We start from the raw sequence: 26,804 nt of genomic DNA on the forward strand, positions 1-26,804 counted from the left end.
GGAGAGCTACTGTAGCCAAAACTGCTTGAAAAAAATATAATATCTTATATAATACTTATAGTATTATAAGTATTAATATTAATATTAAAATATTAATATAATACTTATAGTAAAGATTTATCAGAGAACAAAACTGGATACTGGACAGTGGAATTTTTGATTAACAGACTTGGCAACACCTCATCCTCCACTACCACCAAAACACCATAAGCCTATGTGCGAGTCAGCCAAAAGCTCTAATTCTATAATCAAGTTGTGATGAAAAATGATGAAAAAAAAGAAAAGGTTCATGTTCTGGCAACATGGTGGGCCAAAAACAACCTTGGCCTTAACATCCAGAAAGGCAAAGAACTGACTGTCGACTACTGGATGTCAAAGTCGCTCAGATCCTTAATGCTTGCCCATTTTTTCTGCTTACAAGACATCAACTTAGAGAACTGAAAGTTCACTAGCTGCTTAATTTAACCTAACCCTTGTCAATAGGTCACTGTTATGAGATAATCAATGGTATTCACTACACCTTTCCGTGGATTTACGGTTATGGCTGACCAGTGTACATTCTTGGCATTCTAGTTGCTACCAAAATGTGTCCCGTGGGGTCCATTTTTATAAACAACAGCACAGTAGAACATTTTTCACTGTACATTTTTATAAATGTTTATAAGCATCAAATTAAAACAAGTCAAAAAAACATACCAGAATTTCAGTGCATCCTTCACCCCAGGCTCCCTGAGGTGGTGCATAGAGTGGAACAAAATCAGAAATTTCTCCAAGGATTGCAGACTGACCTAAAGAGTAAGTAACAGACAGACAAACAAATTAAAAAAGGGGGGAGAGGAAGACAGACAGACAGAGAGAGAGAGAGAGAGAGAGAGCTGTAATGCATTCGTAATTATACTCAGGTGCAGTATAAAATAATAATGCAAGTCCTAGTCCTAGGCAACACGGTGCCCTCTCGTTTCACAGCAGCATTTCAAATACTGATGTCTAGATGACTCATTTTACTTTATTGGAAAATTCCACACCCACCTCTGCATAAAGGATGACCTTCACTTTAAAAAATTCTGAAAAGATAAAGTACACCTTTCGTGATGCAAACAGGAATTTTGTTTAAGGTGTTAAAAGCAGTCCTTCGGAGATCATGGAAAGAACAATCAATTTGACCGATCCGACACTGACTGCATGTAGCTAAAATATTCCATTGTTCCTTGCGACCACACCACAGAGTATTTTTTTTCTCCCCTCTATTACCTTGGACAACTATATCTGGCAGATGTATTGTTCACACATGGACAAAACTGTTCCTTCCATTGAAGAAAGAAAAACCCACAATGGTCACTGAAATAACTGAAACAGACAAAAGTAATAATAAATAAGAATTTACTGAAAACTGACTAATGGAAATCAGAAATTGCTTTTGAACAAAATCATTAAAAAAAAACCCAAACTAATGAAACTGGCCTAGACAAAAATGATGGTACCCCTAGAAAAGATCAAAAATAATTTGACATAGGGACATATTAAACTAAAGTGTGTCCTGTAATTATCACCACAGGTGCCTTTAAATTTGTAATCAGTCAGTGTACCTATTTAAAGGGTGAAAAGTAGTCACTGTGCTGTTTGGTATCACCACACTAAGCTAAGGAGAGTTGTCTCAGGAGATTAGAAGGAAAATTACAGACAAGCATGTTAAAGGTAAAGGCTATATGACCATCTCCAAGCAGCTTGATGTTCCTGTGACTACAGTTGCACATATTCAGAAGTTTAAGGTCCACGGGACAAGAAGCCAACTTCCCTGGACGTGGCCACAAAAGGAAAATTGATGACAAAATGCAGAGGCAGATTACAGTTGGGTTCATAAGTTTACATACCCTGGCAGAATTTATGATTTCTTGGCCATTTTTCAGAGAATATAAATGATAACACAAAAACCTTTTCTTTCACTCATGGTTAGTGGTTGGCTGAAGCCATTTATTATCAGTCAACTGTGTTTACTCTTTTTAAATCATAATGACAACAGAAACTACCCAAATGACCCTGATCAAAAGCTTACATACCCCAGTTCTTAATACCGTGTATTGCCCCCTTTAACATCAATGACAGCTTGAAGTCTTTTGTGGTAGTTGTGGATGAGGCTCTTTATCTTCTCAGATGGTAACGCTGCCCATTCTTCTTGGCAAAAAGCCTCCAGCTCCTGTAAATTCTTGGGCTGTCTTGCATGAACTGCACGTTTGAGATCTCCCCAGAGTGGCTCAATGATATTGAGGTTAGGAGACTGAGATGGCCACTTCAGAACCTTCACTTTATTCTGGTGTAGCTAATGACAGGTCAACTTGGCCTTGTGTTTCGGATCAGTCATGTTGGAATGTCCAAGTACGTCCCATGCGCAGCTTCTGGTATTTTTTGATAACATACTGCATTCATCTTGCCATCAATTTTGACCAAAGTTCTTGTGCCTTTGTAGCTCACACATCCCCAAAACATCAGCGATCCACCTCCGTGTTTCACAGTAGGAATGGTGTACCTTTCATCATAGGCCTTGTTGACTCCTCTCCAAATGTAGCGTTTATGGTTGTGGCCAAAAAGTTCAATTTTGGTCTCATCACTCCAAATGACTTTGTGCCAGAAGGTTTGAGGCTTGTCTCTGTGCTGTTTGGCGTATTGTATGCGGGATACTTTGTGGCATTTGCGTAGGAATGGCTTTCTTCTGGCAACTCGACCATGCAGCCCATCTTTCTTCAAGTGCCTCCTTATTGTGCATCTTGAAACAGCCACACCACATGTTTTCAGAGAGTCCTGTATTTCACCTGAAGTTATTTGTGGGTTTTTCTTTGCATCCCAAACAATTTTCCTGGCAGTTGTGGCTGAAATTTTAGTTGGTCTACCTAATTTGGTCTTCTTTATTAGAGTTTGAACACTGCTGATTGGCATTCTCAATTCCTTGGTTATCTTTTTATATCCCTTTCCTGTTTTATACAGTTCAACTACCTTTTCCCGCAGATCCTTTGACAATTCTTTTGCTTTCCCCATGACTCAGAATCCAGAACCGTCAGTGCAGCACTGGATGAAAGATGCAAGGGTCTGTCAGGAGTCCAGAAACTTATTGACCTTTTATACACACACACTAATTACAAGCAAACAGACCACAGGTGAGGATGGTTACCTTTAATAGCCATTCAAACCAGTTTGTGTCAACTTGTGTGCATGTTACCAGGCCAAAATCACCAGGGTATGTAAACTTTTGATCAGGGTCATTTGGGTAGTTTCTGTTGTCATTATGATTTAAAAAGAGTAAACACAGTTGTTTGACAATAAATGGCTTCAGCCAAGCACTAACCATGAGTGAAAGAAAAGTTTTTGTGTTGTCATTCATATTCTCTGAAAAATAGCCAAGAAATCATAAATTCTGCCAGGGTATGTAAACTTATGAGCACAACTGTATATGAATGGTAAACAAAGAGCCCAGACCAATTCTAAAGAGATTAGAGGTGAACTTCAATGTCAAGCTACATCAGTGTCAGATTGCACCATCCATCGCTGACTAAGCCAAAGTTAACTTAATGGAATGACTTCACTTTTGAAAGCAAATCATAAAAAAGCAAGACTTGAATTTGCCAAAATGCAAAATGCAAAATTTTGACAAGCCACAGACTTCTGGGAGAATATCCTTTGGACAGATAAGACAAAACTGTACCTATACAGTGTGAAACACGGAGGAGGCTCAGTTATGTTCTGCGGTCTGCATATGGCACAGGATGTTTTGAATCTGTGCAGGGTACAATGAAATCTCAAAACAATCAAGGCATTCTGGAGCGAAATGTGCTGCCCAGTGTCAGAAAGCTTGGTTTCAGTCACAGATCAACAGGATAATGACCCAAAACAAATCAAAAAGAAACAGAAACAGAAACATGCAGTCTGTAGAAGGCAACCTTCAAATCTGAGACAGCTGGAGCAGTTTGATCATGAGGAGTGGGCCAAAATACCTGTCAAAAGATGCAGAAGTCTCACTGAGAGTTAAAAAAATCGTTTGATTGCAGTGATTGCCTCAAAAGGTTGTGCAACAAAATATTAAGTTAAGGGTACCATCATTTTTGTTCAGGCCAGTTTCATTAGTTTGTTTTTTAAATGTTTCTGTTGAACCACAATTCAAAAGCAATGTCTGATTTTCATTAGTCACTTTTCAATACATTTTTATTTATTATTACTTTTGCCATTTTCAAGTTATTTCTGTAACCATTGTGGGTTAGAAGGGTACCAACAATTTTGTCCACGTGTGAAAGTATATAAAACATGACATAAATGAAAAGGATGTTAAATAAGGCCTTTGAGTGTGCTAGAGAAGTCTGGATAGAAAAAAATAATTCACACACATCTTGCTCACCTAGGTGGAACAACTTCTATTAAGCAGTGAGTTACACCCTGTTAATCAACATTAGCTAAGCTTTGATTGGAATAGGACAGCTCTGTATGGATAAAGTAAGTCATGAGTGTTCAAGCCCACCAAACTACCACATGATAAAGCAGAACATACCGCATCCATTCTTTTCAACTAATGCTGACCAAAGCAGACACTTTCAGAACTTGTTATGGATGATGCCCAACAATACCTGTACTACTAGTAACTTCTCTTAATTCCTGTCAGACTTTGTGTGAATGCGATACAAATAAAAGCCAGACCTGTGCTTCTATACTTATAATCTTAAATTAATGCCAATCATTAAAACTGACAAACAAAACTAAATTTAAGCAATAAACTTTCTTCATGGTTCTATTTAAATTAAATCGTAGGAAGCATTATCTGATTGTTTAGCTTTCTTTTAAATGTTGTATGTCACTGAAATTACAGGCTACATTCACAGTCTGGAACATGCTCACATTATTTCCACACAGGTTTTTTGAAACATACACTAATCGGCCATAACATTAAAGCCACCTGCCTAATATTGTGGAGGTCGCCTTGTGCTGCCAAAACAGCTGTAATCCATCAAGGCATGGACTCCACAAGTTTTGCTGAGGTATCTGGCACCAAGACCTTAGTCGCAGAATCTTTAAGTCAAGTTGTGAGGTACAGACTTCATGGATCTGACTTGTTTGTTCCTGCACATTCCACCAATGCTAAATTGAATTGAGATATGGGGAATTTGGAGGCCAAGTCAACACCCTGGTCATGTTCCTGAAACCATTTCAAACAGTTACAACAATGTAACAGGGGTACAACAATGTTTAGGACCCAAGGTTTACCAGAGCATCACACTGCCTCCACCGGCTTGCCTTATTCGCATGAGGAATCCTGATCCACCTGGCCATCCATATGATGATGTGATGCACCAGACCAGGCTACCCACTTCTATTGCTACTAGTCCAGTTCTGATGCTCATTGTACGTGCATTCAGCAGTGGACAAGCGCCCTTGACCACACTGTGACTATGCAGCCCCAGATGCAGCCAGCTGTGATGCACTGTGTGTTCTCACACCTTACTAGCTCTTCTGTGGGATTGACCCAAACAGGCTAGCTTTCACTTCCCAATAGCATCATTGTCAATGGTTCATTGGTTATCCTTCTTTGGACCACTTTTGGTAGATACTAAGCAATGCATAAAGGGAAAACCCCACAGTAGACATGCCATTTTGGAGATGCTCTGAATGAGTCATTTAGCCATCACAATTTAAACCTTGCCAATGTTCCTCAGATCCTTACGCTTGACTATTTTTCCTGCTTCCAACACATGAACCTCGAAAACTGACTGTTCACTTGCTACCCTGATAAGTGCCATTATAAAGAGATAATGTTTTTCATGTCACCTGTCAGTTTCAATGTTAAGACTAATTCCCACACTGTGTTTGCAAATGAATCTTCACAAGACAGACAGGCTGTAAAAAACAAAAAGGTAAATGTTGCATCAGGACAGCTACTTCTTGCCTTCTTTTATAATAATCCAAATTTAGACAGGAGGCATGCACTAAGATGTCGGTTTTTAACGCAGGTGCAGCATTTCACAAGCTGTATCAAATTAGCCAAAGTTTAATTACTTTATGAAATATCTGATACATGCTTAATAAAATGTGTGCATTTCCTACATTCAGAGAGAACAATTTAATAGCAAAGCAGGGATGCACTGATCTGAGTATTGTATTGGGAATGACTCTAACTTGGATCGCTATCAGACTGGATGTGACCTGTCTTCTAATACACTCATGAATTTTAGAATGAGAACATGTGATATTGACTAACACAACATTATGCACAAAAAGACAGGACATAAGTAATGATCAGATCCCTGATATCAATACAGTATAGAAAAAAACAACAACAGTGACGCAACTCTACGGCAATGGTGTATGTTGTTGATGCTTACAGGTAGATCTGCTCCCTGTGCACGACAGTCCATGTATTTCTCCCAAGCGAGAGTGAGACTGGATGTTTGTTGGTTGGCCATTTTAAGTCCCAAGCTTGAAACTGGAAATAACTGTTATCAATGACCTAGATTTTAAGGTTCAAATCCTTCAAAAATCTTTACTCGTTTCACTATTGGCCTATCAAATCCACCGCTGGCCTTCGTGAAAACTCCATGATGATTTAAATCCTAAAAAAAAAACAGAGAAGAAAAATGAGGCTTATAGGCGTCGACATGACAGAATTATAAACATCGATGTGTACTGCTAGCATGTGGTAATAAAACAGAAAGTGACTTGTCCCATGCACTAACTGCAACGACTCAGACAACTTTGCTAGAACATCAGCAAACCTATTTGCGTTCAAGATTAAGCCTTTCAGTAATATTATAAACAATGTCACATTCGCGCGGATTATTTCTATGCCTACCTGATATTAGCCGACAGAAACGTAAACTAAACTAATGGCCGATTACTGCAGCAAGTGGCTAGCTACTACTATGCTATGCTAACCCCCGACTTCCTGTCAAGTTGAATAATGCAAAGAAAGATTAAATGTTAATACTACTGTCTTAACTAAACTGCAGGGTGTTGTTTATGTCACCCTAACAATTCCATTCACTGAACGACAATTTTCCACGGCAGTCATCTTCATCTTTAGACCCGTATTCACAGTCTTAAGACTTTTCCAATATAAAAATGGCCTTTTGACGTTAAATACCCGTTTAAACTGCGCACAGTTCCTTCTGTTTACCCTCTGCCGTATTCCGATACTGATACAGTACATTAAACAAATATACTCACCTTTTCCGGCACAGTTTAGAATAAATGGGTATAACCGGTCTGTTAGGAAAAAACACCAAGTGAAACATTCGAGACAGTTAGTCACTACTGGTGGAAAACTGGATAACCTCCGATCAATCACAATATTTGCCTCCGTGGACCATAAAAGACGCTTTCTCTTCTCCCCAATCATTGTGATGACGTCAATGCCAGGGTCTCCCTGAGTAGGAGGAGCTCCGCTTGTGTAGACGTGCACACGCGCATTCATGTCATTGGCTAATTTTTGAAGTAGAAAATTCTACTATTTATTAACTAACCAGAAGATATTCTGCATAGCCACATAAACACACACCCAGTAACTAAAATCAATAGATAGTGTTATACCTGACCTGTATGTTAGTATAGTAGTCATTTACGATAACGTAATATGTTATTCTGTAAGTCATCAGGAAAACAGCAGTTGATGTCAAACACTTCAGGAGCTGTGAAGAATGAAGCAGAGGTCGGTGACATCCCCAAGAGCCACAGGACAGGGATGAAAGTATCACAATACACTGTTTCAGAAGGCTTAAAGAGCAGGAATTCAGGGTCATACCTGAAGATGCATACTACTCTTCAGGAGGAAGGATCCATATTGAAATGTACAAAACACAAAGACGAGCCGCAAACACAGAAACAAAACAGATTTCTTTTATGCTTGATCAGCATTTTTTTTTTCATTTGAATATGACCTAAACTGCAACCAGTTGAAGTTTTTATATATATGAATTTAGTGTAGTTATTATGATGTAGGTCATAACTTCCTCCTGCTTAACAAAACAAAACAGAAGTGTTTGTACTAGGACCACATACAGCCAGAAGTAAGCTTTTTGGTTGAGTAACTCTGGACAGTCTTTCTGTTACATCTTGTACAGCAATAAAAGACCTTGGTGTGATTATTGATTGATTATTCCAGTTTCCCATTTGAAGTTCATGTACATAATATGACTATGGCAGCCCAGAAATATTGCTAAGAAATATGATGTCACTACATAAAGCAGAAATACTAGTGCAATACTAGTACTAGTGCTCAGCAAACACTCTGGACACTCTGGAAAGGCCCTGCTCATGATCCAGCAGATACAAGTTTGGGGTTTCTGCACTGGGCTCACTAATCTTTACTACCATGATATTCTGATCTATTTTCCCATAGATAGATATAGCAAAAAAAGAAAAAAAGGCCTTACTATTTCTGTACTATCAGAGGAGCCTGTATTTTTGTCTTATATAATTTAATCATTTTCTGTGATTTTGTACACATGGTCAAATGATGACATGATTTTATGTCCATTAAATTGCAAAGATTTGTATAGATTGTTATTATTATTATTATTATTATTATTATTATTATTATTATTATTATATCAAGCCTGTTATGCTGCAACTGCAGGAGCTTTATTAGAAAATGTTACCTTTTACTTGTGAGTTCTATAGTGCTTTATATTTAATCTGTTCATAATAAATTTTAAAAAATATTAATTATGTATTTGGAAAATAATATTAAAGGTTTTCTAAGCCCTGTAATTGTTATTAATGTGAGTTGTAGAATGTTACTACTGGTTATTGAAATAATATTTATAAAAGACACAAATAAGTATGATACAAATAATAATTTAAATGTTAGTGAGGATGAAAGTAATGGCTTAAGCCAGTTATAATGTGTCCCATATTACCTAAACTGGGTGTAAGTTTCAGCCAATTTTGACAAGAGAGTACACCATGCTTCTCCAGGACATCATAGTAACAGTTTTACTTTCTTTGTAAAGTCATCAACCCAAAGTCTTTCAGAACTGTATTATGTGTGGTGTTGTAATTATGGCAATAAAGTAAATCCCCATCTGTTTGAAAGAAGAGTGCTGGTTATTACAACAGCAAATAAAAGACAGTCTAGAATGGGATCTTCTACAAACAGACATTGTTTAGGTGTCCACATACTTTTGGCCATATTTTGTATATTAATTCACCATACTTTATAGTTTTCAAACTTTGTTCCACCACTTACTGCTACTGCTTTCTTTTTCTTATCTTCTTGTTCTCTCCTTCACTCTCCACTTCCTGATAGGTAAATCACATATTTTGGAAGCATCAGGCATGCCTTCATTCTCTCAATTCTTTTACATCATTAGGTTCTTACAATTAGCTAAAGTTTTTGTGAAGAATTTACCAGCTACTACAATAAAAAAAGAATAATAATGTTTGCACAGTTAGGACATTTCATAAGGCTTTTTGAGATGAGAATTAGATATCTACTCACACGTTACCAACTTCACAGAAACAAAACTGATTACTTGCATGCTCACTCAGCACTTTTGAATTTGACCAAAACTACAACCAGCTGAAGTTTTTATATGCATGAATTTTGTGTAGTTATTGTGATGTAGATCATAAGCTTAACTCAGAATGACAGCACTAATTGAAAACTTCACATACTTAAAATGGTAGATATATTTTTCTGTGAAACGAAATCTCACAAATTCCCAAAACAGAACAATATGACAAAGTTAAGTTTGCAAACAAGCAAAACCCATGACCTTTAATGCTTATCAAGCCACTCAGAGCTCAGCACAGTAGTAGTGTACAAGTGTTCAACCCATTGTCCAGAGACTGCAACCATTGCTATGAACATGGCAAATCTTTCCTCAGTCCTATAATTTTGTGTTATATTACCCCTGTGAGGCAGCAGGAGCATCAGTTTAAAAGGTGTGGTGGGCTGGCTTCATTGGAGATGTATGTGCTGGCCTTCACCCTCCCCAGCCACCAAGTCACCCAGAGCTGGGGTGAGCAGGCTGGTGGGTAGACACTGGCAGGAGAAAATGGGGGGAAAAAAGAAGGAGCAGAGTAAAGCATATTTTAATATGTTTTATTAAACCAGATGTGATATGTGTGCTGTCTCTGCATGTTGCAATGTCATGCTTTACTGGTCAGTGTAGCTTTTCAAGTTAGAGGGGGGGAATAACAGCAGGGTACACAGAAACCTTATTTTGACACAGTTCTGGGCTGTGTCCCTGGAAATATTTACAAAACACACCATGCAATGAATTACAACTCGTGTTAACATAAAAGCATTGTGGAGCTTCCTCCCTCTGTCCATGTAACCACTTTATACTGGTCCAGGGTCATGGTAGATCCACAGCTGGTTGAAAACTGGTGAATCCAGATGAAGCCTACATAGACATGGGATGAACATGTACAGAAACTCCACACAGATCAGCACACGATTGAACCTAGGACTTTAAGTCTTTAACGAGGACTTTAACTTTAAAGCTCATAAGCAGCAACACTACTCACTGCACCACCACATGAGCCAAAAGTTACGCTTTGCTATTCTTAAATGGTTTTATACTATTAGAACTACTGTCATTAAGTGTGTGATCTGACATGTCCATACAGTTATGAACAGGCAAAATGGGACTTTTTGTAGCTTTTGGTTATAAATAATACTTTTGACAGTACAGTTGATAATTGTTTGTTCAGTGACTGATCTTTAGTAACAAAAAACTAAGTTTAACACTTTAAATTGTGATGTCAGCGGTTTTAAAATTAAAAGTCGCCTAAATCACTGATATTCTAATAAGGGGAAATTCATTAATTGTAAATTCATCAGAGGAACTGCGTAGCTTTTAACATGTCAATTCTATGTTGACTTCTATAGCAGTAAGGTGTGATAGTATTTTGTTGGTCCATTCTGTCCTTCACTGACAGTTTTCACTACTATTATGATAAAATAATTGATCCAAAAACTCCAACCCAATAGATTTTATTTGTTATGGCACTGCATTAAAAATTAAGTCTGCCAATCGGAAGAGATTGAAAATCCAGTAGCACTATTAAAAACCCAACACAAAGAACCAAAGCAAAAAAGCAGAATACTCCAAAGAACAGAACAAGAATCAAATGTGTACAAGGCGTCATCAAAACTTTAATTGGCGTGTATAGGAAAACTTTAAATAGTGTTTCTGTAAATAGTGCAATCTAATTAAATTATAGTCCTATATTAAACTCCCTTGAGTATTTATCTCTCATTTTATAGTATTTTAATCAGTGGTCTCAGACATTCTGTAGTCTAGAAACAAACTGAATGCAAAACTGTGTCTCTGTAAACTGTCAAGCCAGATTGAAGCCCTGATTGTGTTCAATGACCTGTAGAAGCTTTTCTTTGAGTATTTCTTGGCTTGTATACTTGGGCAAATCTAAAAGATTGAAGCACGTGTGGGCAACTGGAAGATAGTTCTCTCCACCTCCAGTTGGCTGAATGACCATGACAAGACTCTTCATGCCCAGGATGGGGATTCGATCACTACCTGTGAGAAACACTGCAAATCCAACCAAATTATTGGAAAAGGTAAAATAAAGAGTAAATACAATATCAATATATTCTTAATGCCCACTATAATTATAACTTCATCCCTGCAAGCTTTATAAATTTATCACCGCCCCATGCGCAGTGTTCCAGATACACTATATTGCCAAAAGTATTCGCTCACCCATCCAAATAATCAGAATCAGGTGTTCCAATCACTTCCATGGCCACAGGTGTATAAAATCAAGCACCTAGGCATGCAGACTGTTTTTACAAACATTTGTGAAAGAATGGGTCGCTCTCAGGAGCTCAGTGAATTCCAGCATGGAACTGTGATAGGATGCCACCTGTGCAACAAATCCAGTCGTGAAATTTCCTCGCTCCTAAATATTCCACAGTCAACTGTCAGCTGTATTATAAGAACGTGGAAGTGTTTGGAAACGACAGCAACTCGGCCACGAAGTGGTAGGCCACGTAAACTGACGGAGCGGGGTCAGCGGATGCTGAGGCGCATAGTGCGAAGAGGTCGCCAACTTTCTGCAGAGTCAATCGCTACAGACCTCCAAACTTCATGTGGCCTTCAGATTAGCTCAAGAACAGTGTGCAGAGAGCTTCATGGAATGGGTTTCCATGGCCGAGCAGCTGCATCCAAGCCATACATCACCAAGTGCAATGCAAAGCGTCGGATGCAGTGGTGTAAAGCACGCCGCCACTGGACTCTAGAGCAGTGGAGACGCGTTCTCTGGAGTGACGAATCGCGCTTCTCCATCTGGCGATCTGATGGACGAGTCTGGGTTTGGCGGTTGCCAGGAGAACGGTACTTGTCTGACCGCATTGTGCCAAGTGTAAAGTTTGGTGGAGGGGGGATTATGGTGTGGGGTTGTTTTTCAGGAGCTGGGCTTGGCCCCTTAGTTCCAGTGAAAGGAACTCTGAATGCTTCAGCATACCAAGACATTTTGGACAATTCCATGCTCCCAACTTTGTGGGAACAGTTTGGAGCTGGCCCCTTCCTCTTCCAACATGACTGTGCACCAGTGCAAAAAGCAAGGTCCATAAAGACATGGATGACAGAGTCTGGTGTGGAGGAACTTGACTGGCCTGCACAGAGTCCTGACCTCAACCCGATAGAACACCTTTGGGATGAATTAGAGCGGAGACTGAGAGCCAGGCCTTCTCGTCCAACATCAGTGTGTGACCTCACAAATGCGCTTCTGGAAGAATGGTCAAAAATTCCCATAAACACACTCCTAAACCTTGTGGACAGCCTTCCCAGAAGAGTTGAAGCTGTTATAGCTGCAAAGGGTGGACCGACATCATATTGAACCCTATGGATTAGGAATGGGATGTCACTTAAGTTCATATGCGAGTCAAGGCAGGTGAGCGAATACTTTTGGCAATATAGTGTATATTGGTGACTAAAGCTGGTGAATAACTGAATAATTTTTTTCCCCAAGAAACATGCAAGACAGCTTGTTCTTACTTACACAGGAACTGCTTCTTCATTTCCAGAGGTAACTCATGGAAAACATTCCAGAAGAATTTGATAGTGGGGTGTTCAGGCCAGTATTCTCCCTTGTACTTTGTATTCTGAGAGAGATCAAAATTTGTAATTTATTGCATTATTCTGCAATAACTGTACTTATACTGTTGCCCATATACCACAGTTGAATTACTAAATCTGATTAGTCAGAAGTTTGTGTTATTTAATAAAAAAACCAAACCAAAACATATAACGCTTTATGTGCCAATAGGTTTATTTAACATTTAAGAAGGAAGACTTCAGTCAGTGTCAACAATTTGAAGGTAAAGCTGTTCTTTTAAGTTTTCTGCAATGGAGGGTGAAATCTTGAGAACAGAGGACTATTTTGCAATTTCTTATGTGACAATCTGCATTTATATATATATAAAGGAAACCAAGATAAATAATGTCAGAATTTTTATACCATTTTGTGACAAAAAGGCAGTTAAACTTCTGTGTCACAAAAAAAGTGGTTCTGACAATTGAATGGAAACTGATCAGTACATCATCAGTACATATTAAAAACAAAATATCGGGTCTTGCTGCTCCAAACGTTACAAAGGAGACTATATATACTTCTGTATATACAATTTCCATACCTTCTCTAGTTCTTTCCAGTCATAATTGGTGTTCCCTATAACCATGGCCTGTAGTTCATTCGGCTGAAAAAGCTCCAGAACTTTCCCTCCACATACTTTGTGAAATCCGGCATAGAATTCATTGAAAAGAGGAGCCACAGATAAGTTGAAAATGTAGTCAAGGTAGGCATTTACAAAGTCTTGTCTGTAAAAGAAAATAGCAAAAGATGGACATTACACAGTATGTAAAACCAAACAGTATGAAATACACAACAATTTTGCAATGTGGCACAATGCTTAATAATGTTTGAATTAGTTATTTAACAAAATTGGATACAGTAAAATAGTGTTTCCAAAACTCCAAAGACCATCCACATTTTGGCCTGTTCTGCCAAATAGTACCAGATTTTATAATGTCTAAAGATGTCCTCAAATTGTGCCAATTCTGCCTCAAATGCAACCTAAGACCTACTTTATAGTATTACATCTAAAATAATACTTAAAAGTAACCATCATAAGTAAAAACAGTCTATTTATGTTAATTTTAGTTCTTCTTGCTTATGAGCCATATTATCAAAGTATTACCAAAAACTTTATGTGTTGCCTATAGTGAGCTTTGGAGTTGCTTGTGGACACCACCAATGGCTGAATAAAAATTTCTCCAAATCAATGTGTCAGGGTGTATGCTAAATCAGCAACAGACAGCTAATGCTGGGTCCAGTTTATCCCTTTTGTCACAAATAACAACTTGTATTATTCAATCTGTGATGACAATCACCTTTTTTAACACCAATTAAAAAAATAAGAAATCAAATGACACCACAACTGAAGAAAAAAAACAAATCTTAGCACCATAAAAATTTTAAATTTATACTTATTAGTCATACAATTATGTACAGACAATAAGCAACCTCCAGACGTCATCATAAAGCCATTTTTAGTCCACTTGATGTGGACTGCATTAAATATTTCACATTTTTCTGGAGCACTGAGACATGGAAAAATTATGGCTCATCTACAACAATGTAAATCAGTTCTATTGAGTCAATCATTTACGCAGATAAATAAATCTCTGAGAGATACATAAATTCTGTATATTAGAAAGCAATGACAAGTTCAGAATTACAAAGCAAATACCTGTTGTGATTGTTTACAGCGATGTTAATTCCATCAGGTACCAGCTCAAAAACCTCAGTTTCACCAAAATTTTCCACAGTAATCTAAAAACAGAAAAAACAAAGACATTATTGCATGAATAAAAAAGGTTTGCATGCATGTATGTATTATAAAATATATATAACTAATACTTACTGTACAATACTCACTAATTTACACTGTACAAGCTTACCACTAGCCAATGTAATTTTTAACATTTGTACTACCATATGTAATATATGTGATTGCATAGCTGATAGTATTGGTAATTTCTGCATAGTCCACCATCACTAATAGTGTGTCTAAGTGAGAAATCTAAAAAAAAAAAATCATGTATGTATGCATTGTTTCCTAAATACAGGTTATACTTTGTCAGGTATACTGATGGTTATATAGTATGCATATAGAATTGTACACTGACTAAGCATAACATTATGAGATTATTATATTATTATAACATTATGGCCTCATATTGTGTTGGTCCCACTTTTGCTGCCAAAACAGCCCTGATCAGTTGAGGCATGGACTCCACTAGATCCATGAAGATGTGCTGTGGTATCAATGAGCCTTGTCCGCCCATGACCCTATCGCCGGTTCACCACTGTTCCTTCCTTGGAACACTTTTAATAGATAGTGACCACTGCAGACTGGGAACACCCCACAAGATCTGCAGTTTTGGAGATGCTCTGATCCAGTCATCTAGCCATCACAATTTGGCCCTTGTCAAACTTGCTCAAATCCTTACGCTTGGCCATTTTTCCTGCTTCTAACACATCAACTTTGAGGACAAAATATTCACTTGCTGCCTAATATATCCCATCCACTAACAGGTGCCATGATGAGGAGATAATCAATCTTACTCACTTATTAATTCATTTTCAGATTACAATGTACATTGTTTTCAGGTTGGATGTGACAAACACACTGCATGGAAACACTGAAGGTTAAACCTGTATGTAAAGAATTCAATAATGGTAATGGGGGAAAATGTTATCATAAAAGGTCATAGAGGATCCTTTTATCATGTTTTAAATGTGTAATAAAACCTGAACAAAAAGCAATGAATAAAATATAGAAAAATCTACATTTTAAATAAGATTATTTTCAGAAATTCTATCTGTGCAACTGTGCAAGAAACACATTATCTACATCTGATTATAACAGCCATATTTAACAGTACTTCTAGAAAAAATTGCTCTTACTGTGAAGTTCAAGCAGAATGTTTCCTCAACATCATCTTCTGTGTAGTCCAATAATTCTTGCAGACTCCTGGTCATTAAAAAGTGTGAGTAAATATAAAGTTTATAAGAAAATAAGAAACAGTATTAAAGAAACTAGGACTAAATCCTGTACAAAAGAAAGGTTAATAGAATTGAGTCAACTCTAAATAACTGACCTGCCAACAACAGGCATGAGCTCCTTCAGGTCCTCCAAAGTCGGAGTTTTCTTCAAGAGTTTTTTGTACAGGGCTACAGGAAAATTTAGTTCCACTATAGTCAGATTATATATGGCCAAACCACAAATAACCCCGATGAGGTGAAACAAGTCGATATCTTCTAAAGTCTACCAAACAAGAATAGATAAATCTTAGAATTATAAAATGAATTATAAAATTATAGAATATATATTTAGATGAAGTGTACTTTTAAATGGAAGAAAATCCTATTCAAGTCCTAGGACAAATCTTTACCTTGTCCGAAAACCAGATGAGTCTGGACTCCTCATAATACCTGAACATGCCATATTTCGGGTCCAGCAGTTCTTTCATGATAAGGAGGAAAAATTCTTTCCTCACACCCCCAGCATCCACAGCTTCCTCTCCAACAAAGATCACCTACACACAGTCAAAAATGAATTTATTTAAATTATTTTTTTTTTCTTTTAATATACCATCTTTTTTGGTAAAACATTCATATGAGTGATTGTTTTTTTTGGTAATCATTATTGGTAATAGTTTTATAATAGTTCACATTTGTTTACAGGATTAAGAAATTTGGGGCATTGGATAAAACTGATTCAGGAACAGTATCTGAAAGTGTGTGTTCTGTTCAAATATTGCATTATGGGGGCCTAAGTGCATAAACTACAACCAAACAAAGAAAATCTAAAAGATGTGTTCTATTTTCAACAAAAGTTTTAAGGATTTTATATATCTTTTTATTCTAGTGTGGGCTAGGTATAACAAAGGCCATATTTTTTAAATGTAAAATATTTGTACGGAAAAAGGTGATGCTATTATTACCTTTAAGGGCTTCTTGTAATCAACATTTTTGGACTTCTGCAAAACCTCCATAGTGTCTTCAACAACATTTTCTCTGCGTACCATGAGAATGAGGCACGGGTTTACTGACTCCACCATGCCACCTGGCAGGAATAAAGAGCTCAGATTCTGTCTTTCTGCTTGGTCTACAGCCATCTGTTCAAAACCAACAGACTTGTGATGAAGTTAAATTCAGAATTCAGGATTGTGGATCATGCTGAGGATCTCTCTTTGTCTCACCTGCATCTGGATAACAGCATCAGTTTGAAGCAGCATTGTCTTTGCTTGAGCATCAAATACAAATGGGTATTTGCACAGGTTGACCTGAGAGCCCATGCCCTGGTGGAAAAAACAAACAAACAAAAAAAACCATACTTCAGGAATTAATGAATGTCTTTGTCTTTAAAATTTATGCCAGCTTGAAAAGCAAAAATCCCATCATACAACTTTTTGTTGCCCCAAATTAATAATACAAACCCCTAAAAACAAACAGCTGAAAAAGTATTCATATTTGTATCCATTTAAAACACATTATCAGTTCAATCCAAATTTTGTCTTTGTATTTGGTTCCACACCTGTGTCTATTGAAAGCTAAGATCAACTGATTAAACAGGTGGAATCAGGTGTGGCTCCTGTTTAATTGGTATGAAAATCTGCACCCACATTGGCCCATATACAGTAAGATTTGACACCCCTGATATAGATATAATAATTTTGACATGCTTAATATAAAATGCCATTTTCTGTTAATGTATTTTTCTTGTCTCCTCTGTGCTTGGTTAATGTTTGTCTTATTTATGAACTGACTATGGCATTTTCTGTGAAATTCAATATGACCCTAAAGCCAATGTTAAAAGATATTTAATCTGTTAAATCGCATTTCTGGCAACTACACTTTTTCCAGCTGCTGTTGTGCACAGAGTTAAAACTTTTTCTTGTAAAACTTGGTTGGTTGCACTTGAGGCCAAATGCATGTAGCACACATTTATTTCCAGACATGTAGCATGCTTGTGTTAGAATACACAGCTACCAATATTTTGGCCAATTTCCTGACTATGTATGTCTTTTCACCCTGCTTCTTGGCTGTCAGAATGAGCTCAATGTCATCTGTGATCAAGTTCCCCTATTACGACTGCTACCAAGAAATGTTTCTACAAGGGAAATATGGACACATCTGCTTCACACAAGCTCCATAACATTTATCTCGTAGTTATTAAACCACTCCTATCATCCTTACTATGAAATAATTAGCTAAATCTGCTTATATTTCCCTCCTACCACAATTTATAGTCCTACTCTATATAATTCCTCTTCCCCTATCTCTTTATAATATTATCTTCTTTTGTCAGAAGAACCAATTGCTTATTGAATCTTGTTCCTTTCACAGTACCATCTCGCAATATCTTGTTCATCACTTCCAAAGGAAATGACTCCATAACATCTGTACAATAAGGAATAGACCTATGCTAAAAAGTAGATATCTCCCACAGTAGATATCTCAGACATTAGCAACTATATACCAGAATCCCTTATAGTATATTGAGTGGAAAAGCATCCTTGAACGCACAACAGATAAAACCAGAGGCTGCAACACCAGAAAACAGCAGTGGTAGTACAAGATTGAGAAGCTTTGTGTTAGTGTGGAAACCCTCTGTTACCTAATGGAATTATAAAACGTAGTATGCATACAGTCCCCACTGAACAGGGAATTATACAGTATGCATCATTTTGCTATACAGTGTCATTTGGGTTTGAGATCAAAAGATGCATGCTCAAATGTGTTAAGGTCTTGTGATTGGCTTGGTCAGTCAAAAACCTTTCACTTTTATTCCCTTTCTTTATTTCATAAGCTTCAAAATAGCCTTGGTCTAGCTTGTAAACTTTCAGAGCTATTAACTGTTTAAACAATCAGTCTCACAGGGCACACCTGCACAACCAGAAACAACAGTAAATATAAGGAAACGAGACTCTGACATAATTTAAACAGGAAATAAGGAAGACACAAAAAAGAAATTACAAATCTTCCAAAGTAGGAGAAAAAACTAAACAAAAGTTTGGCAGAGAAACATGATAATATGGCAATTATTGTAGGCCCAAATAGATACAGAGCATACTTGTCCTCTGCAGAAACCAGAAATTCTACATCATGCTTTTCCATACATAGTAATCAGGCTGAAAACAAGAGAAAAAAGAACTTACCATGGAGAACATCTGATGCTGGATCCATGTAACGTAATCACTCCTGATGTCAACAAGGTCTTCCAGTTCATGTATATAAAACTTGTCATACTGAATAATTTGACCAGCTCGCTCATTTACCTGCAATTTTAAAATAACACGCTTTATGGTGTAAATTATCACCTGATTTTACAGTCAGAAAGAGACTACAGGTATATCTAGGAGACATACAGGTCTATCACTGTGATTTGCCTCAAATTTTATGTTACAAAAGACTATTACAGCATGTTTGCCATGTCATCTAGAACTACAATATCACTATATAGTATCATACATGCACATTCAGTAATCAGATTATATATTATATATATATATATATATATATATATATATATATATATATATATATATATATATATATATATATATATATATATATATATATATATACACACACACACACACAGTATCTCACAAAAGTATCTTTTCATGTGACAACACTGAAGATAATGACACTCTGCTACAATATAAAGTAGTGAGTGTACAGCCTGTATAACAGTGTAAATTTGCTGTCCCCTCAAAATAACTCAACACACAGCTATTAATATCTAAACCAACAAAAGTGAGTACACCCCTAAGTGGAAATGCCCAAATTGGGCCCAAAGTGTCAATATTTTGTGTGGCCACCATTATTTTCCAGCACTGCCTTAAACCTCTTGGGCATGGAGTTCACCAGAGCTTCACAATTTGCCACTGGAGTCCTCTTCCACTCCATGGCCATGATGCTTCACTTCCAGGCCATGATGCTTCACTTCAGGATTCTCTCAATGGTGAAGGTGCAAACATTCCTTAGCACCATAGAGGGCAGTTTAAAGTCTCCTAATCTTCTAAGGTTGTAAAGACATTGACAGGCCTTCCTTATCAGGGTGTAAATGTGAAAGTGTTGTCAGAAAACTTGACACAGGTGATTGTAAATGGCCACACAGTCATAAGTGTACAATGAGCACAGCAGGGGGCCTCAGGACACAATTCTTAGGGGCTCCAGTGCTGATGGTGAGAGAGGTAGAGACATGTCTGCTCACCTGCATCTCATCTTATTATAAAGGGTTGGATATATTACGGAACAAGTGAACAGTCAGTTCTCAAAGTTGATGTGATTGAAGTAGGAAAAATGGGTAAGCATAAAAATCTGAGTGACTCTGTTCACTAAAAGACTAGATCAGAGGCTGACCTGTCTGGTCTAATCTCACCGAAGAGCTAGTATAGCACCAATTGCTGAAAAAGGGTAGATATGACATCAGGATGCACTATGGCAATAAGGCAAAGCACCAAATGCAGTGTGATACGCTGGGAAATGTTCTACTCTGAAACCTTGGCTACTGGCATTCATGAGGTTACTTTGACATGTACAACCCAAATTCCGGAAATGTTGGGATGTTATTTAAATTTGAATAAAATGAAAACTAAAAGACTTTAAAATCACATGAGCCAATGTTTTATTCACAGTAGAACATAGAGAACATAGAGCATGGAGGCAACAAAGGGCTGAAAAAGCAAGAAATTTTGAAAAGATTCAGCTGAGAGAACATCTAGCAACTAATTAAGTTAATTGATATCAGGTCTGTTACATGATTAGCTATAAAAGGGATGTTTTAGAGAGGCAGAGTCTCTCAGAAGTAAAGATAGGCAGAGACTCCCCAATCTGTGAGAGTGTATAAAAAGATTGTGAAATACTTTAAAAACAACATTCCTCAATGTCAAATTGCAAAGGCTTTGCAAATCTCATCATCTACAGTGAATAACAATCAAAAGATTCAGAGAAACTGGAGAAATCTCTGTGCGTAAGGGACAAGGATTTTGTTGGATGCCCGTGGTCTTCGCACGACAGACAACACTGCATCACTCATCGGCATGATTCTGTCAATGACATTACTCAATGGGCCCAGGAATGTTTCCAGAAACCACTGTCGGTAAACACAATCCGCTGTGCCATCTGCAGATGCCAACTAAAGCTCTATCATGCAAAAAGGAAGCCATATGTGAATGTGGTCCAAAAGCAGCGGTGTTACCTGTGGGCCAAGGCTCATTTAAAATGGACTGTTTCAAAGTGGAAAAGTGTTCTATGGTCAGACAAGTCCAAATTTGACATTCTTGTTGGAAATCATGGACGCTGTGTCCTCCAGGCTAAAGAGGAGGGAGACCTTCCAGTGTGTTATCAGCGTTCAGTTTAAAAGCCAGCATCTTTGATGGTATGGGGGTGCATAAGTGCATATGGTATGGGCAGCTTGCATGCATTGGAAGGCACTATGAATGCTGAAAGGTATATAAAGGTTTTAGAGCAACATATGCTCCCCTCCAGATGACGTCTATTTCAGGGAAGGCCTTGTGTATTTCAGCAGGACAACGCAAAACCACATACTGCAGCTATTACAACAGCATGGCTTCGTAGTAGATGAGTTCGGGTGCTGAATTGGCCTGCCTGCAGTCCAGATCTTTCACCTATAGAGAACATTTGGCGCATCAGTACACGAAAAATATGTCAAGGATGACCACGAACTCTTCAGTAGCTGGAAAACTATATCAGGCAAGAATGGGACCAAATTCCAACACGGAAACTCCAGAAACTCATAACCTCTATGCCCAGACATCTTCAAACTGTTTTGAAAAAAAGAGGAGATGCTACACCATGGTAAACATGCCCTCATCCTGACTATTTTGAGACCTGTAGCAGGCATCAAAGCTCATTTGGTGCATAAAATTGTAAAAATTTCTTACTTCTTAAACATTTACGTTATCTATGTTCTATTGTTTATAAAATATTGGCTCATGTGATTTTAAATTCTTTTAGTTTTTATTTTATTCTAATTTAAAAAAAAAAACTCCCAACATTTCTGGAATTCGGGTTGAACTGTAACACCTAACTAAACATTGCTGCAAACCAAGCACACCCCTTCATGACAACAGTGTTCCATAATGACAGTGGCCTCTTTAGCATGCAAAAATGCACACCAGCATGCCAAACTGCAAAAATGCTTCATGCAAAACTACAAAAACTGTTCAGGAATGATTTGAGGAAAATTAACAACTGAAGGTGCTGACCTCCAAATACCCCACATCTCAAATAATTCTAATCCATGGAGACGTCAACTTGCAGGACTTTAAGAATCTGTTCCTAACTGTTGGTGACAGATACCACAGCACACCTTCAGAGGTTCATACAGAGTTCATGCCTCAAAGACCAGTTTTGGCAGCCTAATGAGGACTTAACACAATATTAAACAGGTGGTTTTAACCATAACCATTATACAATGACTATATGAAACTATGGCCTTACACATTACTGTTATTGGCAAAAAAAGTAATGCCTGAAGCACAGTAACAATGCATGCCAAAAAAATAAAATAAAATAAATAATTAAAAAAAAAAAAAAAAAAAAGTTACCCCATTGACCAATTAAGATCATGCTTTTAATATTTTATTGAAAAATAAAAGCTTCATAGAATATAGATGCATAGGTTAGTTTTTATTATGGCCTATGTGTACTTAAATGCAGTTGTTACATTTGTTAGGGAGCCAAGAACCAAAGTTGTGTAAGTGTCTGTATGTTTTCTAATTATTAGATGAGCAAGCACTAAATCTGCATAGGCACCTTTAAGTGATTGCATGTTTTCTTCTTCTTGTTCCTATATGTGTCTGTGCCAGCCCATAGATAAGTAAATTACCTTCTCCTAAAGATGCCAAATGATTGTTTAAATCCCCTATAAAGGTGTTATAATTCACAAACTAGTTTTTTACATACAGGAGTAACTTTCCTCAACTGCCAACTCTACACAGCCTAAAGAGTATTTCTGAGAACAAGTCATGTTTTAAGTCATGTTTTGTGTTGTACTCAAAGTGAATCATTCTAAATACTTACAGAGTGCAGAATCTCCAGAAATTTCAAACAGGTACTTAGGAAGCAAGTAAATGTCCTGTGCTCAGATGGTGAAATTCCTATCTTCTGCATCCGGAGTAAATACACAATCACCTCTTTATACAATTCCACCAGTCCTTGAAACACTGCTGGATCAAGGCAAGACCACCAATTTCCTTAAGGGGAAAAGGTGAGAACATAAGGAGATGAGTACCAAATTAATTTACAAATATGTCAATCATGATCCTTTTTATGGCTAATGAGCTCCATAGGCATGTAAAGAAAGAACCTTTTGTATAATGAAGTGGAATAATAACTAGTCCACAGGACAAATGGCAATTAGTTAACCCACATTTATTAACTTGCTTTGCTTGAACAATGATATTTTGCACTTTTTACTTTGACTGTAAAAAAACAAAAACAAACAAACAAAAAAACCCTCAATCACTTTGCACTGTCATTTGTTCAACATGCAGCTATCACTGCCAGACCATCAATTTAACATTAGGCTAAAAATAAAAATTAAAAACAAAATCAGAGAGATAGCAAAGACAAGGTATTGCCAAATCAACTATTTGGTACATTCTTTAAAGCTTTTTGTGTTTCTGAGCTCATCAGTATGTTCTTTTTTTTTAAAGACCATAAAAACAACAATACAGAATAATCGAATAATAATCTCACTCTGAGATTCTGAACCTGCAGTTCCTCAGGCCCAAGGGGAGGTCAGGCTCACATATGTCAACAACACACCATGTATCACTTATGAAACACTGTCACAGGTGGCTGACTGGACTGGCATGCAAAAAGACTTAGAAGAGTGCCTGGTGTGTTGCAAATTCGAACCAGCAAATCCAAACCTCAGAGCTTCGCTAGAGTGCAAAGGAATTACATTCAAATGGTCAGACCTCCGAAAAAAATGAGTTGGACCAATGCCTCGGCGAAAATACTTTCTAACCGTTCTCGTGAATTCAATGACTTGGTCCAAATGACAGTCTGTAGATGAACAACATTTTTCAAGATTCAGACTACCCCTGAAGGTCTGAAGTCTGGAGACTCCTAGTGCATACAGGTCAGACTACATATCAGTTACTACCTAATCTCTTACGGCCATATGGAAGGGACCAATCATACCATGGTCAGCATGCTAAAGATGTTTGTGTCTGCCAAACAAAACAATTGGGACATTAAACTCCCTTTAGCACTCAATGACAACAGGGCTACCTAACACAAACCCAAAGGAGTGCACCCATTCAAACTAATGACAGGAGGACTAATGACACTCCAAAATCATATTGTGTGATTTAGGAACCACAAGGCCCCTTTCCCCTGGAATACACAACCATACAAAAAGAGGCAGGCTAACACCCATGAATTAATGCAAAGTTGGGTGATTCCAACTGGAGCTATTCCAGCGGGCCAGAAGAGATTACCTGAGGTATGAATCCTTTGAACCCCCACATGGGCACAGAACAAAGACCCTCTTTCTTAGTTTTAAGTAAATTAAGTTTCTTAGCTTAATTTTTAGTTCTACCTAGCCTATTTTTTATGACACACACCATAACCTTATTTTATATATACAGGCAAAATAACACAGTAAGAACAGGAAAATGAACAGATGCACTCAAAGGCGACATGCAAATTAGTTAAAGGACTAAACTAGTCACGTCCTAAAGGTAACGAGTAATTTTTTTCAGAATGAATGCACACAAATGACCCAAATTTTCAGTGGACAAACAAGTTGGTTAGTTATTATAATTTGATTCTGAATTAATCAACTGATCAAATGGTTAATTAATTTATATTTCTCTGGATCTAATGCATTTTCCTACAAAATGTCTACAGCAAGATATAAACCACAAAAACAGGACAAACAGATCAGAGTTTGCCAAAAATATCTTTAAAAACAAAACAAATAGAAAAACAGCCAGTGCACTTCTGGAATAATATGCTAAAGAACAGTGGAGACAAATGTCAACTTGAACAAGAATGATAAGAGTTCCACCTCTTAAGGCTTGGGCATATCTGTCTGCCGAAGGAACAGGTTCCCTTGTATTCAATGCTGACAAAACCAGCACAACAAATTCTTAAGTGTATATATGGCTATATTATCTGCTCAGATTCAACCAAATTCTTCAAAACACTGAGGTGCTTCAAAAATTGGACAGGCTTAACAGTAAAGATGGACAATGGCCTAAATTCAACTGAGTATATCAAACATTTCACTTGCTAAAACCAAGCAGGAACTGAAGTAGTAAAGGCATGGGTGAGCACTATCAGGGAACAAACCCAGTGTTTGCTGATGTTCCAGAATGTTCCTGGTGATGTCCAAGTCCCAGCTTTCAAGCAGTCATTAACATCAATTACATGAAAATACCATATTAAAACTTATGCTGGAAAGACTGCTTCTGAAATTCTCCATTTAATAGTCATCAAACTGCCCTATCCTATTTTTTGTGTAGTGTAGTGCACACAAGCAGTTGTGCCTTTGGGAAAATTGGTGGGATGACCATTCTTCGAAGTTTAACCCATTTTTCCCCAGTAAATCTCTAGCCAGTCTTTCTGCACTCTACAGCCACATCTGAATACTTGAGCTGTTTAAGTTCATGAGCAGCCTTCATTCCCTCCTCCCTTGGGACCATGACCTCAATGATCTTGGCAGCCTTGAACCACAGCACCTTGTCTAGCTTCTTCAGAGCCTGGTCATGCCACCATCCATAGTGTCCATGGGAAAGTGTTGTGTTGCACTCGGATAACAAGGACATTTGGGCCTTCCACTACCACCCTGCTTAAACTGGGACATGTACAGCTCTAACCAGTGCATTGGTGAACTCCCTCAATTTCTCCATTTCTGTTGCTTGTACCCTGAGTTGATGGACTGAATTGGGAGTTGCAAGGCATTTTTGTTAGATGTAAGAGTTTGCTAGACCATCCCTCCTATTGGCCGTTGAAGAGGAGATTTCTTACAGGGGATCTTCAGTACAACATCACCCTATGGTAGTGTTAACTGATTCCAGGAAGCTGGCTCAATCCAGGCTAGGCCTTCTGAGTGCTAATCTATGTTCCTCTGACCATTTCTGTAACAAATTAAAGCAAAAATAGTGGAAAAATAGTATGAGGTCTATACCAAAGACAAAAACTGGGACATTTTGAGAGAGGCTGCCACATAGAACCACATTACATACTTTAGGGAATACACAGCAGCCTCAGTGACTGGCTACATCAGCAAGCACATAAATAATGTGACTTCTTCATCAGTCAGCTTTCGGCAGGAAGAAATTAGTGCTAAGTCAATAATGAACTAAATACACTGACCTATTAGTTCCTCAAGAGCTCTTGGTTGCTGTTGTAGAAAGGACATTATCAACAATTACATTATTTACTGTCCAGTGTAACCCAAATGAGGATGCGTTCCCTTCTGAGCCTGGTTCCTCTCAAGGTTTCTTCCTCATATCATCTCAGGGAGTTTTTCCTTTCCACCGTCACCTCAGGCTTGCTCATTAGGGATAAATGTTAGGGATAAATAGTAACTTAACTTTAAACTTTATATATTTTTGCTATGTTTCAAAACTTCTGTAAAGCTGCTTTGAGACACTGTCCATTGTTAAAAGCACTATACAAATAAATGTAAATGAAATTGAATTGAATAAGTCTGCATGCATGGAAGAACTGGAGCAGCTGACAGAATG

At 37.6% G+C, this 26,804-nt stretch overlaps 2 protein-coding genes across 9 annotated transcripts in view; both read right to left on the reverse strand.

The window, feature by feature from the left end:
• The window catches only part of lyst (lysosomal trafficking regulator), a 114,921-nt gene extending 107,536 nt beyond the window's left edge, over positions 1-7,385 (reverse strand). For 2 of the 3 annotated variants that reach the window (XM_058382454.1, XM_058382443.1), the window contains exons 1-3: positions 7,198-7,385; positions 6,357-6,584; positions 697-788 (exon numbers count right to left, since the gene is read on the reverse strand). In XM_058382454.1, the coding sequence (XP_058238437.1) occupies positions 697-788; positions 6,357-6,437 (173 nt within the window). In that variant the 5' untranslated portion in view covers positions 6,438-6,584; positions 7,198-7,385. Of the gene's footprint in view, positions 1-696; positions 789-6,356; positions 6,585-6,823; positions 7,053-7,197 lie in introns of those variants that run through there. The other variant, XM_058382448.1, reaches the window with a different exon arrangement.
• Positions 7,386-10,061: 2,676 nt separating this feature from the next.
• herc4 (HECT and RLD domain containing E3 ubiquitin protein ligase 4) overlaps positions 10,062-26,804 on the reverse strand; it is a 50,237-nt gene continuing 33,494 nt past the window's right edge. For 2 of the 6 annotated variants that reach the window (XM_058385639.1, XM_058385641.1), the window contains 11 exons: positions 23,122-23,294; positions 19,227-19,346; positions 17,268-17,366; positions 17,010-17,183; positions 16,458-16,601; positions 16,164-16,330; positions 15,970-16,036; positions 14,750-14,832; positions 13,634-13,817; positions 13,000-13,102; positions 10,062-11,528 (listed from right to left, as the gene is read on the reverse strand). In XM_058385639.1, coding sequence (XP_058241622.1) covers positions 11,320-11,528; positions 13,000-13,102; positions 13,634-13,817; positions 14,750-14,832; positions 15,970-16,036; positions 16,164-16,330; positions 16,458-16,601; positions 17,010-17,183; positions 17,268-17,366; positions 19,227-19,346; positions 23,122-23,294 — 1,523 coding nt within the window. In that variant the 3' untranslated portion in view covers positions 10,062-11,319. Of the gene's footprint in view, positions 11,529-12,999; positions 13,103-13,633; positions 13,818-14,749; positions 14,833-15,969; positions 16,037-16,163; positions 16,331-16,457; positions 16,602-17,009; positions 17,184-17,267; positions 17,367-19,226; positions 19,347-23,121; positions 23,295-26,804 lie in introns of those variants that run through there. The other 4 variants (XM_058385642.1, XR_009204305.1, XR_009204306.1 and 1 more) reach the window with 4 other exon arrangements.

Source organism: Hemibagrus wyckioides, linkage group LG03 (assembly GCF_019097595.1).
Source record: "Hemibagrus wyckioides isolate EC202008001 linkage group LG03, SWU_Hwy_1.0, whole genome shotgun sequence".
NCBI lineage: Eukaryota > Metazoa > Chordata > Actinopteri > Siluriformes > Bagridae > Hemibagrus > Hemibagrus wyckioides.